Source organism: Verticillium alfalfae, genomic scaffold (genome assembly GCF_000150825.1).
Source record: "Verticillium alfalfae VaMs.102 supercont1.6 genomic scaffold, whole genome shotgun sequence".
NCBI classification, from domain to species: Eukaryota; Fungi; Ascomycota; class Sordariomycetes; order Glomerellales; family Plectosphaerellaceae; genus Verticillium; species Verticillium alfalfae.
The window spans coordinates 357876-376870 of NW_003315033.1; the positions used below are offsets into that span (position 1 = coordinate 357876).

General features: G+C 54.3%; 8 protein-coding genes across 8 annotated transcripts; 5 read left to right on the forward strand and 3 right to left on the reverse strand.

Moving 5' to 3' along the window:
- Positions 1-54: 54 nt before the first annotated feature.
- Positions 55-678, forward strand: VDBG_05201 (conserved hypothetical protein; the record flags this gene model as incomplete). The annotated part of the gene is made up of 1 exon (XM_003004042.1): positions 55-678. The coding sequence occupies one exon, from the start codon at positions 55-57 to the stop codon at positions 676-678; it is 624 nt and encodes a 207-aa protein (XP_003004088.1).
- Positions 679-2177: 1499 nt separating this feature from the next.
- On the forward strand, positions 2178-3628 carry VDBG_05202 (conserved hypothetical protein; the record flags this gene model as incomplete). The annotated part of the gene is made up of 3 exons (XM_003004043.1): positions 2178-2246; positions 2310-3188; positions 3299-3628. The coding sequence occupies 3 exons, from the start codon at positions 2178-2180 to the stop codon at positions 3626-3628; spliced, it is 1278 nt and encodes a 425-aa protein (XP_003004089.1).
- A 564-nt stretch (positions 3629-4192) lies between these two features.
- VDBG_05203 (predicted protein) lies at positions 4193-4706 on the reverse strand (the record flags this gene model as incomplete). The annotated part of the gene is made up of 2 exons (XM_003004044.1): positions 4193-4453; positions 4512-4706. The coding sequence occupies 2 exons, from the start codon at positions 4704-4706 to the stop codon at positions 4193-4195; spliced, it is 456 nt and encodes a 151-aa protein (XP_003004090.1).
- Positions 4707-5437: 731 nt separating this feature from the next.
- VDBG_05204 (predicted protein) lies at positions 5438-5898 on the reverse strand (the record flags this gene model as incomplete). The annotated part of the gene is made up of 2 exons (XM_003004045.1): positions 5438-5524; positions 5578-5898. The coding sequence occupies 2 exons, from the start codon at positions 5896-5898 to the stop codon at positions 5438-5440; spliced, it is 408 nt and encodes a 135-aa protein (XP_003004091.1).
- An 842-nt stretch (positions 5899-6740) lies between these two features.
- VDBG_05205 (FAD binding domain-containing protein) lies at positions 6741-8412 on the reverse strand (the record flags this gene model as incomplete). Its single annotated transcript, XM_003004046.1, has 4 exons — positions 6741-7012; positions 7066-7277; positions 7337-8034; positions 8092-8412. 4 exons carry the CDS (start codon positions 8410-8412, stop codon positions 6741-6743), a joined length of 1503 nt encoding a protein of 500 aa, XP_003004092.1.
- A 3308-nt stretch (positions 8413-11720) lies between these two features.
- VDBG_05206 (hypothetical protein) lies at positions 11721-13189 on the forward strand (the record flags this gene model as incomplete). Its single annotated transcript, XM_003004047.1, has 5 exons — positions 11721-11799; positions 11857-11898; positions 11950-12016; positions 12068-12465; positions 12570-13189. The coding sequence occupies 5 exons, from the start codon at positions 11721-11723 to the stop codon at positions 13187-13189; spliced, it is 1206 nt and encodes a 401-aa protein (XP_003004093.1).
- Positions 13190-14136: 947 nt separating this feature from the next.
- Positions 14137-14774, forward strand: VDBG_05207 (predicted protein; the record flags this gene model as incomplete). Its single annotated transcript, XM_003004048.1, has 3 exons — positions 14137-14238; positions 14415-14667; positions 14740-14774. 3 exons carry the CDS (start codon positions 14137-14139, stop codon positions 14772-14774), a joined length of 390 nt encoding a protein of 129 aa, XP_003004094.1.
- A 974-nt stretch (positions 14775-15748) lies between these two features.
- Positions 15749-17633, forward strand: VDBG_05208 (heat shock protein; the record flags this gene model as incomplete). Its single annotated transcript, XM_003004049.1, has 3 exons — positions 15749-15853; positions 15919-16060; positions 16120-17633. The coding sequence occupies 3 exons, from the start codon at positions 15749-15751 to the stop codon at positions 17631-17633; spliced, it is 1761 nt and encodes a 586-aa protein (XP_003004095.1).
- Positions 17634-18995: the final 1362 nt, after the last annotated feature.

Sequence of the window (18995 nt, forward strand, 5' to 3'; positions counted from 1 at the left end):
CCCACTACCAATGGGCATGCTGCTCGCATGCGATATTCTCGCTTCAAGTCATCCATGTTGGGTCTCGAGCCGCAAAAGAGGAACCGGGCGAACCAGAAGAACAAGGTGACCAAGTCGAAGAAGGACCAGAAAACGATCAAGCCAGAAGACCTCGTCAAGGCCGAGCCAGGCTTGCAAAACCATACGGCCTACCATGATGCTCGGTCGGGCTCGCCACTAGAGATCAAGGCTCACACAAGCCAACCCATGTATCATCAGAACCACTTTACCCCCACATCCATGGCTTCGCCGGCCGGCCCGGAGAGCCACTCGGCCCCACAAATGCGACTGCTCACGCCGTGCAGCGATGACATGCTGTCGGCGGCGCATCCTTTGCATTTCAGTCCACCAGCCAGTGTCCTCGGCGCCTTCGACATGCCGGCGTCACGGCACTGTGGACATGAGCACGAGCATTCGCTCGAGTCGGGTCAGGACCACGCTCTGTGGCCGGGAAGCCCGGCCTTCTCGACTTTCGATGCCGCTTACAACCTTGATGAATATTCGATCGGCACAACGTGCGATCACCACATGGCTGCCGCCCAACAAGACGCGCAGCACGCCACGTCGGGACTCGGACTCGGCCTTTCCGGGCATGTGGGTATCAAGTCGGAGCATTGGGATACGGCGTACCGGCGGTGAATTGGAAACAAAAAATATGTTGGTGCAGAGGGTGCATCACAGGAGTTGGGGCTGATATTTCACCTTTCGCCATGGTTTTCTTCTTTTTCACTTTCTACTTTTTTTTTTCTCCCTCTCTGATACCAGTCTCCCCCCTCTTGTCACGAGTAATATGCGACGGGGTTCATGATGATAAATTGGATGACGGAGTTTGGACGGCTGTAGGGCGGCTTTCCCAGCTCTATGCGATAGAAGGAGCTCTTCCCTGTTGATGGTTTATTCCCTCTCTCTGACTCTATTTGCGGCTAGTCGGATACATGCCTTATTATAATTGATGACTATTTGACCTTTAACGGAGCATGCTGCATTCGCGTCGAGAAGTTTTGGCAGAGACAGCTCTCTGCACACGAGCGCCATCGTTCTAGCTTACCCGTGCAAAGACCAGGCTGCTGACAGTTCCTGTTCATTGCTGAGGTTCATTCGACTTGTCCGACTGTGCGGAGCGCCTGACCATTCGATTGCGTATCCAACTTTAACCAGTGGGACTGCATGGCCTCCAAAAGAAGCGCGAAAGAAAAACAGCATGGAGAGGTCGGGAGAAGACTAACACAAGCCGCCAGCGACGAACGAAGCCCTGTGCTAAGTCTTGGGTTGCATCGTCTGCCACATGTAAAGGACAGTCGATACGCTGAGGAGCATGCCGAAAAAGACGACGGCACCAGCATTTAGATCATATCGATAGTGGGCGGACTGTTGCGTTCTTGCGATTGGGGTCGCCATCGCTCATTTTGACTCTGTGCTGCTTTGGCGGGGCACTACTAGAAAAGACAGTTCCGAATTGTACCATGATAGTAACCATGAAGGGAAAATGTCAAGGGAATTTTGTCTCAAGTTCTGCTGCGAAGGTGACGAAGAACAACACAAGGCTGAAGGGAGGCGTATTTGAGAGATGGCAGCATGTAGTATCTGCGCAGACGTTCGTCCCTGGGCCGGCTCGTGCCTCTAGGCCCGGGCCCTCCAATCGTGCGCCATGTTTCTCGTTGTCACATTTTTATGCTTAATCTTCTTCACGGTATGCTGAACATTCCTGGAGATCGAAATGATCATATCTATTCGTGGTGAGCGCGAACACCAAAGTCGTCGTGAGGCCTGCCGATGCCGCCGTAACCGCGTATTCGGATTCGGATTCAGCCGAACAGATCTGATGTCCCACCGGGAGTTCCGGGCGGCTCAGGGGCCAAACATGGATCAGATCTCGGTCCCCGTCACGGCACACAATGGCGCCCGAGCCCGTCACCGTCGTTCTAGCGCACAGCACTGCCCCGCCCCCCCAGGAAGCCCAGGCGTCAAATGCTGAGCAATAAATGCCGGCCGCCTGTCTCATCTTTGAGGGCGTTTCCATGACGCGCGTGTTCGGCTTCTCATGTCCTACCTTGCTTGTCACAACCACAACATGCGAATGACCGTTGGCCAGTCTACCATTCTGGGTTGCCCGACATCTTGGTTCCTCCCACCTTCACATGGCACCGCGCAGAAGCCATACAAAGTCCCGCAAGGGATGCGAGGACTGTAAACGGAGGAAAGTCAAGGTGAGTCGTACCCGATAAGTCAAAAGTTCTCAATTGAATGATCGAGCCTCGACCTGCACCAAGCTTACACGTCATGCCTCTCCCAAGTGTGACGAGAAACACCCAACATGTTTCAATTGCGCCCGTCACGGCATACCATGTGCCTACGCAGCGACGAAACAAGACACCCGGGTTGCCCCTCCGGCACCCAGTCGCCGGAGCCGGAGGGAGCGTCGTCCGTCGACCTCTGAGGCTCAAAAACACGGAAGCGGCGATCCCGGCGATCCCGGCAGAACAGAGCAGCCAGCCACGACGCCCGCATCCATCGCCAGCAGCGGCAGCAGCGGTGACTTGCATCTCGCCCTGGGCGGCGGGACGGATTTTCTTCAGCTCGACTTCCGCCAGCGAGGCGGCATCGTCCCGCCCTTGAATGACATGAACCTCGGCGGCCGCGAGCTCGAGCTCATGCACCACTACTCTGTGAACACGGCCAACACCTTGGCCATCCGTGACGACGTCCGCCACATCTGGCGACACGTCATCCCCGAAGAGGGCTACCGCCATCCCTTCATCATGGACGGCATGCTCGCCATCAGCGCTCTCCACAAGTCTCTTCTCGTCCCCAGCATGCGGCAAGACTACCTCACCCTGGCCGCTCACTATCAGTCGTCGGGATTAAAGGGGTACACGTTGCAGCTGCCCAACGTCACGATCAAAAACTGGATACCCGTCTTTTGCTTTGCCGGTCTCACCGTCATCTACGTCTCGCTGCTGCCAGTCAGGTGCGAGAACCATGTCCTGCCGGAGCCTCTGCTCTCGATGCTCGAGTTATTTGCCGTCACTCGCGGCATGCAATCTTTCCTCGAGCCATACCTCGACAACCTCGTGACGACGCGGTTCGCCCCTCTCTTCCACGGCACGCAGGCCAACTTCAGCAACGAGATGGCCGGCAGCAGAAGGCAAGTCTACGCGCACCACACACACGCACACAGCCTCCACATCCCGGCCTTTCCATGTTTCTAGAATACACGCTAATCAACCGACCGGCCAGCTCCTATACCGCCCTCGACCAGGCCTGCATCCCCGGAGACACGTTCGCAGCCCTGTCACGGCTCCGCGCCGTACTGGCCGAGCACGTCCCCGCCGACGCGCGCGAGGACTACCTCAAAGCCGTCGCCGCCCTCGAGCGAACGGCCAGGCTCATCGCCGACGCCGGCATGGACGTCGATCCCGGCATGGTCTTCATCTGGGCCTACGAGGTCAGCGGCCGCGTGCTGACCGACGTGCGAGGACACGCGCCGGCGGCGCTGCTCCTGCTGGCGCACTACTGCGTGTTTCTGCGCATCTTGGAGAGTCGCATCTGGTATTTTCGAGGCTGGGCCAAGCCGGTGCTGCAGAGATAGACGGGTTGGTCGCTGGAGAGCCTGACTTCGAGGCACTGATGGAATGGCCTCGAGGCCAGATTTTGGGATCGTCGGAGTTTTAGACATGGCGTTTCGGAGCTTGGGTGTATAAACTTGGGTTGTATAGACTTGCCATGGTTCGAGCCATGGGGCTCGATTGTCGTTTGTCTTTTGGGAGCGTGTTTCTAGAGATATTGGGATCGGAACATGGGCGTCTCGGGCGATAATTTGTGCATGTACCTCCGACCCGGCACGACCGCCATGATTCATGCCCAGCTTTGGCAGGCCACAAGGTCGCTACAACGGCCCAAAGCGAAGCATCGATTGTCCACGTTGGAATCTAGGCACCGTGATGGGGAAAGACGAGATTCAAATGTCTGATAGAAAGCTAAATGTATGAAGATGGTCCCTGATCAGGCGTGTTCAACCTCTGGTGCTACTACGAGTAAAGTCTCATAAGCTCACTAGCTAGACACCGCTGAGCTAGTGAACGTTCATTCGAGATGGGTAAAGGCCCCTCAGCAAGTACTTCCATCTATCAGCCATCATATCGTCAAAGCTCATTCACTTCTCAGCCTTGACCCCTTCGTCCTTGATGACACCCTTCTTGAGATCGTCTTCAACCTCGATCTCGAGTTTGGGAACAGCGTATTGTCCCTTTGAACCAACCCGTCCGGTGGCCTTTCGAACTCCAGCACTGTCAAGCGTGACCGATGCCTTGCCCGTGGTCTTGCCCTTGGAGGAAGTAGCGGCAGCGCGGTGCTTGGCGAAAATCTGATTGTAGGTCCGAATGCCATGCTTGCGGCAAATCTGGCCGTAGCGAGTCTGATTGATGGTCAGAAAACATATGGAGCCCCTTCAGGGAGCTTGGGAGCGGCAGTACCTTGCATGTGTCCGCGTTCTTGAGGGAGACCTTGGACGCTGTTGTCTCCCAGTTGATATCGGGCTTGCTATTGAGGCTCAGAAACATGGCCAAGAAAAGGTTCTTCTCCAGATCGTCAAATGCGGGTAGAGAAGCCTCGCATGAGTCATCGGACGAACTGGAGAAGGCGGCGAGAGGAGCAGTCTTTGGAGGCATGATCGTAGTCTTCGGTCAGATGCACTTTGTTTTTGAGGATCAAATAATCTTCTTTTTCGATTGTTGTAGCGTCGAATGGGTTGAGAGAGAGGTGCCTTTCAGCCTGGTCAGTAACGTGGTGGTGGTGAAGAAAGGGCGGAAACCCAGAAGGCTGTTGTCCAACAGGCAGTGATGGAGAGGAAAGAAGTTCCTTCATGCCTCAACTTGTGAACAGATCTGTCAGGGAAAGTAAAAACCGGACGAGAAAGGGCGAGAACGACACTTGTTGAGAGAAAGTCTTTGAATGGCCTTGGCGACGTTGATTTGAATACCTCCGGACACTACTTCGCTTCATTGAAAGGTGGAAACGGGGCATCAAACCGGTCACGATGGAAGTGCCACAAAATAAAGACTCAAAATCGAAGAAATTGACTCAGGAATTACGTAGACTGCAGTCTTTTATTTCATCCGTGGATAGGCTTGCTACGAGAAGTTCAAGTCTGATCCTTGCATGTGTCCACCCTGTGAGTGTATTCATCAACGAATTCGGAGCTTACGTATAACAAAGCACAAGGAACAAGTAATGACGGTCCGAATGAAGGAGATATTCCACTTGTATATGGGCCTTGCTGAACTTCATAGACCTTCGCCGTCATCCCGAATGAAAAGCAAAGCCTAGTTAAGACTATAGACCGTATCAACTGCCCATGCCCACACCCAAGCATACTTTGTGGCCCAGAGAACAAGCAACCTCAAGGCTCAAAAGCACCATCTTCGTCACTGTTGAGAGTAGCAGAAGACTGTTCTTCGCGCTCTGGAGTATCGACACGAGTGCTTTGCTGTTGCAGGTTAATATGAGATACGCCCAAAGACTCTGCAAAAGGCAGCATACCTTCTTCTTGGCTGGCGTCTTCCTAGGGGTTTTGGTGACTTTGGCGGACTTGTGTGGACGGGCAGCAGTGGAAGACTTGCCGGCGGGCCTGGCGGGGCTGGCACTGCCTGCTTCATGGGTACCCCAGCTGTGCTTCTTGGACATCTGGCGGAAGCGCTCCTTGGCGCCCTTGCTATTGGCAAGACCGAGCGTCTCAGCTACCTTGTCCCAGTCGGCGTCAGGCCTGGTCTTCATGTTGTCGAACATGACTTTGATGAAGTTGGCTTCATTGGCGCTGAGGGGACAGGAGTCGCCTGCGGCAGCGGCAGCTTTGGGAGGCATCTTGACTGGCTTAATAGTCAAACGAAACCGTACTTTTAGAGACTCCGGGCGGTGCTATGTGCAAGCGAGGCAATTGTGGTGTAGAGTTCAGGGAGGTAGTCGAAGGCTGAAGACTGTGCCCCCGAGGTGGTCTTTCAGCAGCTGTAGAGGAAGTGTCCCTGGATGGTAAGTCAACTCTGTCGACTCGAGTTGGTTTGCAAGGGAAATGGGTAAGAGTAATTTTCGGAGGGGAAAGTCTGCTGGAAAGGGATTATGACGAAGGTGTCGTAAACAACAAGTCAGCACATGCCTACCTACCTTACAAGATACATGATCATGGAATTGCGGGCCCCTTTGAGTGATGCGTTTGACCAGTGAATCATAGAAATAATCTAGGCAACGCCACAAGCCTCAAGATAGTGCCACAAAAGGCAAGCCTTGTAACGGGGTTACTGTGGGAGCGAGCTGTTGGGAAATCTGTCATGATGCTTAGTCGTTACGTGGCGCTTGGTAGTGTCGTAGAAGAATAGAGAGAAACATTGCAGCACCTCCTGGCACGGCCCTTCACCACCTTTCCCAGAGACAGTCTGTTTCATTCTGGAACCTTGGTCATGAGCACCGAGGGCTTCTATCCTCAGCCAGAGAAGCTGACGAGAAACGCCGTTTACGCTGTTCTTGAATTTCCATAGTGAGGTACCTTGGGCTGTTTCAAACGACTTGATCGGGAAAAAATTGGCGCCAATTATACACGTGCCATATGCTGCTATTTACATGCCAGAGAAAGCGTTAAGAGAGAAGATCGCCCAAGTCACCATTTCGCTGCCTGTTGCCCCGATGACGCTCCGTAACCGACTTCGAGCCCCTTAATAGCCAAGTTTGAATCCACCCCAAGCGAGCTTTGTGAAAACTAGTTGAGGATCGTACTGGTCGCGCGCAGCCCTCAGCCTCTTCAAGTTCTCTTCGCCATATGTCTGGATAGGGTCCTGCCACTCGGCGGCGTCACCGATATACAGGAACTCCGTAGCCAGGCCTTTGTCCTTGTTTGCCTTGTGGAGACGTCCGAGAAGGCTCTTTGCCCAGGCCTCAAGTCTGAGGTCATCCTCAGGGCGATCCCAGGAAGTTGCGATTTGCCACCCTGTCCACTATGAGTATCGTTTCGTGGCGTTTGGAGAAGACTTGAGCTCTTACAGATGTAGGACTCTTCCGTGTCCAGGCCAAAGGCATTACCGACGCCATTGTTCTTTCCAACGGCGGCGGCAGACTTGGGAGCAGAGTTGAGCACAAGTGTCGGAAGAATACCCTCAACATCGGCAATGTCTTCAACGGCATTGCGCCACTGTTGGTATATCCAGAACAGCTGATCAGCATCCGGCTTGATCGTATGATGACCGAATTGAATGCTACACGATGTCAGAAAAGCACTGGGCATCGAAGAAGTCACACTGGAGTGATTGCTCACCGGAACATCTGGTTCGGGCTTTCCAACTTGGAGTGCCAGTGGACGGGCTCCGTGACATTATGGATGCGTCTCACGGCCGGAATGGCGGTAAAGTTGGCAAAGCGGGATGGCGACAACTCGGGAGTTTCTTGGAGACCAAACATCTGAGGCGTGACCGACTTGCTGGTGGCGTTGTAGTTGAGGTTGATAACAGCACCGGCACCTACGAAATCGTCTTCAGAGAGCACCATGTCGCAAGTGGCCTTGATGAATTCTGGGACAGCAGACTCGTTGAATATCTGCATTGTGCTCGTGACCAGAGGCACATCGTACGTCTTCATGACGAACTTGGTTACGAGACCAAAGTTACCAGCGCCGCCCTTCAACGACCAGAAGAGCTCAGAATTGATATCCTGACTGGCCCGTACTGATGTTCCGTTCCCCAATATCACATCATAGCTGACAACGTTGTCCATGGTATATCCATATTTGTTGAGGAAATAGCTGACACCACCGATCAGAGTCAGGCCGGGTACGCCAATGGTCTTGAGTCGGCCACCGATGGCATAGCGCTTGAAAGGGGCAAGAGCTTCGTATACGTCAACCCATTTGTTGCCAGGGGCCACTTCGATGGTGAGGTCTTCGTCATTGACCTTGATGTCTTTCAGGTTGTTGAGTGCGAGAAGTACGCCGTCATTGATGGAGTTAGAGCCTGGGGCCTGGGAACATTCTCGTCAGCGCCGTGTACAAACCCTGCACCAAACATTTGCTCATACATTCATGTGTCCACCGCCTCTGACGGCAAACTGAGCGCCGCACGTATTGAAGATGCCGATAGCATTGGCAGCGGATTTGGCCGTCGTGGGAAGATATACACAGGCTGGAGCCAGGTTGGAGCGTTTGTCCCACACATTGATGCACTGAGCGTTGTATTGGGTCGAGTTGGGGCGAAGAAGTGCGTCGGGGTCAGCGGTTTCAAGCTGGTTACAAGCGCATCTGACACCATCGTTGGCGACAATCCCCCGTGCCCTGACCCCAGAGCCGGTGGCTGCAGCGCAAGCTACCAATACCGCTGTCAGCACTCCTGAAGACAACATGTTAATACCTGACAAGCTGTAAAATGCGTCGAGTACGTGAGGAAAGCGAGCCGGTGTCTCAAGTCAATCGTTGTATCGCACAACGACAACCATATATATATATACGTGGCCTGGCTCATCAGTGGCAAGATACGACGGCTTCAGCCTGACTTGTTTTCCCGTTTGACGAGCCGCTATGCTGCGTCGCGATCCAGATCATCGCCATCGGTCTCGGTTTTGCTTTGACTCTTCATTTCCGATTTTATCGTGTTGTGTTACATAGCAAAAGCAGGTCCCTGCGAATCATTGTCGATCATATGGACCAGACGGTAGACCTTGTTCAAGGGTATGTATGCCTCGCCAGCACAGCATTCAACCACGTCTTTCATCATGGCGCGGTTCGAATGACGCAGCCAGCATGAGATGGCCACCATTCAGCTGCTGGTCTCAGTATTGCGATGCGGGCTGCACGGAACCAGTGGATGCGGTACGCAATCAAGTGGAAACTCGGGTGGGAAGGCCGGGTTGTAGCGATTCGTAAGGCTCATCAGAGTCGAAGGGGGAGGCTACAGCGCAATGCATCCTCGCTTTCGCTTTCACCCTGGGCGGTTGTGGGGGCTGTCCGCAATGCCTGCTGACCGCCGAAGAACCAGAGCGTTGGTGATCTTCGCGATCGCTGAAAATACCGTGCCTTACATTAAAGATACATCCGATAAGGTTAAGGTGCGTTGCCATTCCGCAGGTACCTAGAAATAAATTAAGTACCTGCTTGGTGCCTTGCCATATCGGATGCGAAGAGGCCGCCATGGCAACCTAGCGCAGCACCACACTCAATGTCTTACACGGGATCTCGGAGAACCAGTCTGATTGCATGCAACGTGAGTAACGGTGGTGGATCACAGCGACCGGCATCTGAGGTCTTCTGGGTTGAGGTTGTAGTAGGGCGGAATAGCTGAAGGTGATTCACGGCAGACAATGTCGTTGGCGGTATGGATAGGTGACGGCGTTTTGCAGACGACGACAAGTTCTCATGAATCACAAGATCTTGACCATGTGGTATTTTGCATTCTATTTTACTGTTTTGGTCGAGTAGCTCGGAGATACACCTCCCTTGCGCCCAACGAGGCCGCAGTGTAAATGTGAAAAAAGCGAGTAAAAGGGGCGGAGCGACCGGATTGCACGATGAAGAGATAACTCGCCTAGGAATTCTGAGACACTTGCTCAAGGCATTGCTGGCGACAATTCCCGTTAGCCTCCGAAGACTCCGTGCAGATTCGCGAGAACCACATGCGTATTCGCAGAAGTAGTCCGTCAGGTGCTTTGAGCAGCCCATGTACTTTTCGCATCGGAATAACAGCAGATGGACGAGAATTGGAAGCCAAAAAAATTTGTAGCTTCTCTTTGATTGAGCGTGTCATCCTTAGTGCAGGGGCCATGCTACTGTAGAATTGGTCAGTACGGGTTTCGAACTCAGGACGTGTGGAAAAACCTACATCTTCTCTGTATCGTTTCAAATTGACCAAATGCCCGAAGGCAGAAAATAACGCAAAAACAGGGCTGATAACCCCGATGGCTCCAAGCACAGGCCAACATGCTTAGTAAGCACACGCGATGGCTCACATTCCTTTCTTCCTTCTTACCTGCCTACCATGTATCTAGGTTCCTACCGTAACAGACCTACTTTCTGAAGAAGAGCAATCCGTTCTTCTTATTGAAACTGGTATTCCAGAAATGGTTTCAGATTATGGTATCAGCACGCGTTTCCGTCGCTGGCTAGATCCAGATGAGCCTGGCGCGTGGATCAAGAGACCAAAAGCCAGCTTAGCCACAGATCTATACCCAGGCCAATACAATCTCTGTCCCACGCGTGAGGCATCATGGGTCTTGGCAGCCCCAGCAAGTCATCTCTGTTCGCAGTTGCAACATCACGTTGAAATCCTGCATCATTCTATTTTGTATTCCAGTGTACCGAGGTAGCCCTCAGTGACCCATCCGCTCATGATTCTTGGCAACCCTGGAGGCTTGACTGTTTGCGATCAGGATGGGCAGACCTCTCGCGGTCGCGAGCAGAGTGAGCTTGCACTCAAGCATATGAAAGCCGAATACGGTAGAATATCGCCCTAGCGGTCTTTTTCCTTATTTTCTCCTCGCCTTCGCATTGCGGTGGTGTTGTTGCTTTCAAGGGTCACCGCCGCTATGAGCATGGCGCAGTCGACGCTAGCTTTGCAGGTACGCATTGAACTCAGGCCACACGCTATGGGCGGTCGCAAGGGTCCTGAGCCACATGTGAAGGTGAACGTACAAGCTCCCGGGCTCGCGCGCTCGTTCTTTTGTCTTGCTGTCAGATGACATGAAAGTTGAATAGGACAGTCGTTGTTCAGATGGAACGTATATCGCATTCCACACACCGTGCCGCTGTGCCTCCGAAGCGGTCGCCAGGAGGCACCGACCAGGGCGTCCCGTTTCCACCAAGACCGCGAACAAACAGCAAGAATCAACTTCATGTATTCGGATTTGAAGAGAGGTCATTCCCAGCGACGCGATCCTTGGGGCCGAATCGGCTTGTGATTCCAACCAGCATTGCCTATTTTGGGCATCACATGCCGGATTGGAACGTCACTAGCCATGTTGCCCCAACCAGATCAATGATGAAACAGCTAAGGACCAAAACAGCTTCGTCTGTTTACTTGCAGTCTGATCTCGCCTGACTCTCCAGATGGCATACGAGGAGCACAAGGCACCCACCGTTCGGTGGCTGTAGATCGCCGTGCTGGGCGTCTGTGCAGAGCATGCGCTAGCTCGTCGCATCATGACCTGGCTATGCCGCTATCAGCTAAGGCTGACGGGAGGCACCGGTTGGTCACGATGTTTTGAGCCTGGTTTAATTTCGGTTCCTATCTTAGTCTGGGGAACTAGAGCATACACGGTATTCTTCTGGTCCATGGCATTCAGAAGATCGCAGGATCCTCAGGTCGGCTACCGGCCACCTGAATGGCGTCGGTGTTCCAGGTTCCAGGTGAGGAGGTCGAGCTCAGTCAGTCGCATTCTCACGGGCTCAACTGTCACAGACATCATGATTATGGCGGCCGGGAAGCTGCCTCATAGACGTGACGTGAGTTGAAGGCAGACTAGGGATATAAATTGCTGTGCCTGCACGACGAAAGTCAGGAGAGAAAGCCTTTCCTCAGCATCACCTTCTCTCACAACTTGTCTCTCGTTCGACTCTTTCCTTCTCACCAAGTCTTTCGTTCTTCTTCCACTGAGCCGTGCTCGGGACTTTATCATTACCTTGATTTCACATTTGCTCCAATACAAACTACACCGACACGATGAAGTTCTTCGTCCCCCTCACAGCGCTTTTCTGCGCTGCCACTGTCACTGCTGCGCCGCTTGGTCCTACTCTGAACCGTAAGTATCAGATGATTCTCCAAACAAGAACTTCAAAGAAACTAATAATCCACTTAGATGTCCAAGTCCGGTCCTCTGTCGTGTCTCCCAATGTTGAGAGTAAGTTAACAGGCTTGAGGTGCCGAGGATGCAGTCAGCTGATTTTTCTAGACTCCCGACGCACCTACGAGGACACGCCCGATGACGAAGATTGTGACTGTGACGGTGACGAGGAGAAGTAAGTGCCTTTTGTCTCACTTGATGTGACTCTAATTGACTCCGACTGCAGCCCCATTCCCGATTTCGTCGACGACTGCCTCGCTGGAGGTGATATCAGCGCTGGCCTGCACACAATTCTCGGTGACGCCAACTTTGCTGCCCATGTCATTGAATTGAGTGCCAATGCCGAGTTCCTCGTCAAGTTTCAGAAGCTCTGTGGCAGCGCCGATTTCATCAGCCAGATCGATCTTCTGTTCCACAATGATGTCTTCCTCGACAAGTGCACCGGCATTGTTGCTGGTGGCAATTTTGGCGCCCAGCTTGGTGTTCTCCTCTCCAATGTGGAGTTTATGAAGCGCTTCTCGGCTGGCATCAGTGCTGATGCCTTCATCTCTCTCTTTGGTGCTCACTTGGCGCCAACTTCGACTTTGGCGCCAAGATCGGGGGCTTCTCAAGAGCAGCAGCTTCGTCAACTTCTTCGTCAGCCTCTGCGGCAAGGGCGTTGTCGGCGGCAAATTCGGCATTCTCTTCGGCGACAGCCTGTTTATTTCCAAGCTACAGGCTCTTCTCAGTGTCAAGGCCGGATTTGGCGCCGCGCTCGGCGGTCTTCTCGCTGATGCCAACTTCATGGGCCACATTTGCGGCAAAGCTCGGCTTCGGCGCTGACCTGACTGCCAAATTCATTGCCCTCTTCGGCGCCAAGGTGAACTTTGCCGCTCAGCTCGAGCTGCTTCTCGGCGCCAGCTTCAAGGGCAAGTTCGGCGCCCTTCTCGGCGCTGGCAGCTGCACCGACCTCCTGGCCGGCTTCTTCGGCAAGCTGAGCTTCAACGAGATCTGCGGCGGTGGCTTCAAGGGCGGCGCCTTCTTCAAGGCTTGGGCTAAGCTCTTCCTCGAGGCCGACTTTGCCACCAAGTTCTGCGGTTTCCTCGGCGCCTTCCTCTCCGCCAAGATTGGCTTCGTCACTCTGATCGGCCAGATCTTCGCCGACAAGGTCTTCTGCGTCGCCGCCCTCGGCCTCTTTGGCATCAAGGCCGCGCTCTCTGCAGGCCTGTGTGCCATTCTCGGTGGTGCCGGTATCGTCTCGCTCGTCACTGGCTTCGTTGCGAGCACCCTAAGCGCCATTGTCGGCGGCGCCTTTGGTTTCCTTGGCAAGCTTTTCGGTGCTGTCAAGGGCGGATACAGCCACTGGTAAACAGCTGGTTTTGTTAGCACAGTGGCCTGCTGCTGCGTCTTTCTTGCAGGAGACTTCTTCGGCCAAGAACCATGTTTGGGCATCCTAACACATATGGATCAGGGGTCTACCCCTTCTCTCTCTTATTTTCTCATATTCGTATATGATAACCCTCATATAGTTATAGTCATAATTAGTAATTATTTTTGGAATGAAATTCGTTGCAGCTACAGACGCATCGATATGCTTGAACGGGTCTGTACCTCCCATCAGAGCTCAAGCCAAAAGACGGCGGGAGGCCTTGGAGCAATTCCTACATGCAGCTCCCTCTGGACGATGCAGATAAGTTCCCCCACGCGAAGCACTATTCGGGGCTCTCTCTCGGAGGATCAGGAGAGCCAGGCTCCGTCCGGAAATTCTGGGGATCGCGAGAGTGCTCGGTGTACAAAGGTGAACGATAGATGTGACTTGGAGGTCCTTGTGTTGACAGGCGAAGATGGGTTACAGACTGTTCACACATTTGTGAGTTTGGTCTCAGTTTGGTGATAGAAGTGTCTTCTGTGCGTTCAGCTTTTGTCCCATCGTCTCGCAAGCGCACCTGCTTCGAATTCCAGGGCACTCATTCACTTTCTCAAGCTCTGAGTGGTGAGACTGACTTCCATCCTGCCAACTTGAAGCGCTTGTAGAAACTACAAGGCGTCGAGAAAAGCAAGACATCACATGCACGCACATAGTTCGTATGGACCGCAAGTCCTGGTCCTTCCTTCCATTGGTCGACCATATATTCCCAGCAGCTCCTTTGGGTTCTCAAGTCGTGCGCAACCTTTAGTCCAACATATTCTCTTTCTCCTACGCCTCAACTTGATCCACCCTGACAAACTTATCTTGCAGGAGGAAGCACTCATCGTCAGCTTAATAAACCCAAACAACCAGATATCATATCACTACCAACTCGACAAACCACCATCATGTCTGAAAGCACTGCTCCTGCTGGCAACGCCACCGACACCTCGCAAGAGGCTCTCAAGCTTGTCATCTGCTGCTGGAAGAATTTCGGCGCTGACAACAAGGTGAGTGCTCCTGGCATCGACGGAAAGCTTCGCAGGAAACCGCTGACTTGGCAAGATCAACTTCCAAGCCGTCGCCAATGAGCTTGAGATCACCAGCAAGGCAGCCGCGTATGTATCTCCCCTCATATCGTCCAAAATACACCCTATACTAATCGATCGCCACTTCAAGTCACAAGCGCTTCGAGCGGCTTCTGAAGACTTTCGACCTGAAGCCCTCGGACCTCACCACCAAAGGCAGCAACACCGCCACGGCCATCCCCGCTGCCTCGCAGGATCTGAGCACTGCTGCTGCTGCTCCTACCCCGCCAAGCGCAAGCGCGGCCACCAAGGCTGCTGGTAGTGCCACGGAGGGCAAGACCAAGCGCTCCAAGTCCATCGCCGTCCCGGTGAAGGAGAACGACGAGGACCCGTTTGTCCAGCAAAATGCTGGTATGTCGCCCTGATTTCAAGACAGTATCTGCAGCTGCAACTTCAATTTTCTGACCATCATACCTCATGCAGGAAAGGATGAGCCTGAAGAGGAAACCGAGGAGTGAGCTTATTCTACAGAGGTCACAAATAGGGCATACGACGTTGTGAGCGACCGACAAAGAAAAACCTAGGCATGGGAATCAGCTGCTGGCATTTGCTCATACAAGGGGATCGATGATTGCACGTCATTAGGCTGAGGACATCCAGGAGGTAAAAGGGAAAGAGAGCAGAGTTATAGACTCTGAAATAGCCTGTCAACCATGATGAAGAGCGCCCCGTGTTGTGCAGCTGTTGCCTCCAAGTCACCGGTCGATCTGTGACCCTGTCACTCATTCTCTCGGGCACTGAAACCCCCCTGTATCTGCCCCTGAATCAGCCGCCCCACAGGTATTCGGCCAGGGAGACCGTTGTCATCACAGCACCGAGGAGAGCTGAACCGCGCGCTGCGTTGGTGATGGTCGCTAGGGTACACTGGGGATGCTCCAGAAACCATTTCATTCATTCACTCGTCGTAATGGCTCTGTTTGCTTCCCAATACTACTGTTTTGATTTGTCCACCAGTTTGCGACAACAGCATGTGGTCTTCGTTCAACAACACAAAGCCGCCGATGACAAGCCTGCCGTGTACTCCATAAAAATGCCATTAAAGTAAACCTTACGGCAAGAGGCCGGCCTCGGCTAGTGTGTAGACATTGCTCGACTCACGATGGCTTCAAATCGGACAGACGGCATTGGAAGGAGGTGGAATTGTGTATGGGTCTTGCTTTAACCAAAGATGGTTAGCGTGGATGAATCGGGGATAGGGAGCACAAGGGGCCTCGTTTAGCCGAGCTCCGAGATAAATTTTTGGGGATGGGACATCGGGACGCGAAGGGGGAGCTTCTGCAGAGCTTCCATCAGCAAACCTCCTCCTTCTACTGCATCCCCCCCCATATTCCTCCCAAGCAACCGTCGTCATTTCTCTCTCCTCTGCGACTGTGTACTTTACGGTCGTTTCTTTGTTGTGATACCACATATACCCCTTTCCTAATTCATCACAATGCAGCGCGCGCTGACCTCCCGCACGAGGACTTCGGTCCTGAACTCGGCAACGAGCCAGTTCCGCCAGGGCGCTGCTCTCGGCCAGGTCCGCTACGCTCACAAGGTATGCTCAATGCTAGGGACGACATCTTGAAATACTGGAATCATCGCTCATCGCTCCGTGAACAGGAACTCAAGTTCGGTGTTGAGGCTCGCGCTGCCCTGCTCACCGGTGTCGAGACCCTCGCGAAGGCCGTTTCGACAACACTTGGCCCTAAGGGCCGCAACGTTCTTATCGAGTCTAGCTTCGGCGCCCCCAAGATCACGAAGGGTCAGCATCCCTAGTCTATTCGTTCGTCTCTTTGCAACCTCAGTGCTGATAGAAAACAGATGGTGTCACCGTCGCGAGGGCCATTACCCTGAAGGACAAGTTTGAGAACCTTGGTGCTCGTCTGGTCCAGGACGTCGCCTCCAAGACCAACGAGGTTGCTGGTGACGGTACTACCTCGGCCACCGTTCTTGCCCGTGCCATCTTCTCCGAGACGGTCAAGAACGTCGCCGCTGGCTGCAACCCCATGGATCTCCGCCGTGGTATTCAGGCCGCCGTCGATGCCGTCGTCGACTACCTCCAGAAGAACACTCGTGACATCACCACCAGCGAGGAAATTGCTCAGGTCGCCACCATCAGTGCCAACGGCGACCACCACATCGGAAAGCTCATCGCCAACGCCATGGAGAAGGTCGGCAAGGAGGGTGTCATCACCGTCAAGGAGGGCAAGACCATGGCCGATGAGCTCGAGGTCACCGAGGGTATGCGTTTCGACCGCGGCTTCGTCTCCCCCTACTTCATCACCGACACCAAGGCCCAGAAGGTCGAGTTCGAGAAGCCCCTGATCCTGCTGTCCGAGAAGAAGATCTCCGCCGTCCAGGACATCATCCCCGCCCTCGAGGCCTCCACCCAGGCCCGCCGTCCCCTGGTCATCATCGCCGAGGACATTGAGGGCGAGGCTCTCGCCGTCTGCATCCTCAACAAGCTCCGTGGCCAGCTCCAGGTCGCCGCCGTCAAGGCCCCCGGATTCGGTGACAACCGCAAGTCCATCCTCGGCGATCTTGCTGTCCTCACGAACGGTACCGTCTTCTCTGAGGAGCTCGATGTCAAGCTCGAGAAGGCCACCCCCGACATGTTCGGCTCCACCGGCTCCATCACCATCACCAAGGAGGACACCATCTTCCTGAACGGCGAGGGCAACAAGGATGCTCTCGCTCAGCGCTGCGAGCAGATCCGTGGTGTCATCAACGACCCCACCACCTCCGAGTACGAGAAGGAGAAGCTCCAGGAGCGTCTCGCCAAGCTTTCCGGTGGTGTTGCCGTCATCAAGGTCGGCGGCTCCTCCGAGGTTGAGGTCGGCGAGAAGAAGGACCGCTTCGTTGACGCCCTGAACGCCACCCGCGCTGCTGTTGAGGAGGGTATCCTGCCCGGCGGTGGCACCGCTCTGATCAAGGCTTCCACCAACGCCCTTAAGGACCTGAAGCCCGGCAACTTTGACCAGCAGCTTGGTGTGAGCATCATCAAGAACGCCATCACCCGCCCCGCTCGCAACATTGTCGAGAACGCCGGCCTTGAGGGCTCTGTCGTTGTCGGCAAGCTCACTGACGAGTTCGCTGGTGACTTCAACAAGGGCTTCGACTCGGCCAAGGGCGAGTACGTTGACATGATCGCTGCCGGTATCCTCGACCCCCTCAAGGTTGTCCGCACCGGTCTTCGTGACGCCAGTGGTGTTGCCTCTCTGCTGGGCACTACCGAGGTCGCCATTGTCGAGGCCCCTGAGGAGAAGGGCCCCGGCGGTCCTCCTGGCGGCATGGGCGGTATGGGCGGCATGGGTGGCATGGGTGGCATGATGTAAGAAGTGGTTGACCAAAATTTTCTGTATCAAAAGTGATTCGGGACGGGGGAAGGAGCATGGCTTTGGTGTTCTGTAACGGATGGGATCGCGGCCTTGTACTACAACTCCTCTCTACCTCTCGTCTTCTAGACCATGTTCCATTAGGACGAGCAGAGCAGATGCTGGCGAGGCAGCTGCACAGTTTGAGCTCATCTCTGTACTATAGCGCCGATCAGCCGTGTAAATTAGGATGAACAAAACAAGTTAAACATCATGTGCGCCACTCGTGATCTTGCTGCCTGGGTTTGCGTAAGTTCCATCGACCAGTGCGTCCGGACTTTGTCCAAATCCCTGGTGATGGCTCAGGGCACACTGATGGAATGGAGGGGTCAGGGACCAGTCTCAAGAGGATGCAATGCAGGCAGGACGCGCACCATCAGGCCAAGAACTGCATGGGGGATGCTGTTGTTTGGGTGGTGCACTGGTGTTCTGTGGCTGACGACGCGGGTCACGTGGCATGTCTCACCGTGCCAACCCCACCATGCTGGGGCTGTTTTTCTCCCATTCCCCCCCTCCATGGCCCCCTAGCCGCCAGCTCGTCAGACCAGGACATCGACGACCCAACTCCAACTACTTCTCTCTGCCTACGTTTCCTGACTTTACTGTAAGCTGTTGCCTGCATCTTCCAACCCACCTTTCCCACTAGGCATTGCCAGTTTTAAAAAGCTCCTGCAACCTCGGATCCCTGTCGCTTCATCCTCACAAATCGTTCATTTCGAAGCCATCCCAGCCGTGTGCTAATTGTAGCTCAGCCCGTCTCCCCAACCCACTTGCGCCCCCCCCGCCATCCCACCCATACACAATGGTGAGTGACTTACGCTTCCGGCCGACAACATCTCGTTTGCAACGGGCTCTAACCTCTATCACAGTCTCAATCCGGGTTTGTTCATCCTCCTTCACCCCAACCAGCTCTGTCGAACCTCGGCGCCTACGGCCGCCCGGCCACCCCGGTCGGGCGACCCCCGCAACATGGACCGAACGAGGTGTTTCCTGGAGTGGTGCAACACCGCAACAAGACGCTGACTTGGCAAATCAACACAGAGCGTCCGTTTCCCAGGAGTGCATCGAGGCGTACAACGACCTGAAGCTCAACAAGAAGTACAAGTACATTGTCTTCAAGCTGTCCGACGACAACAAGCAGATTGTCATCGAGGAGGCCTCTGAGAGCCAGGACTGGGAGACCTTCCGCGAGAGGCTCATCAACGCCACCAGCAAGACCAAGACTGTACGTCGCAGCCGCTTTACAGCCCAGCTCAGAGAGAAGACGGCGCTAACGAATTTCAGGTGCCGTCGGCAAGGCCCCGCTACGCCGTCTACGACTTC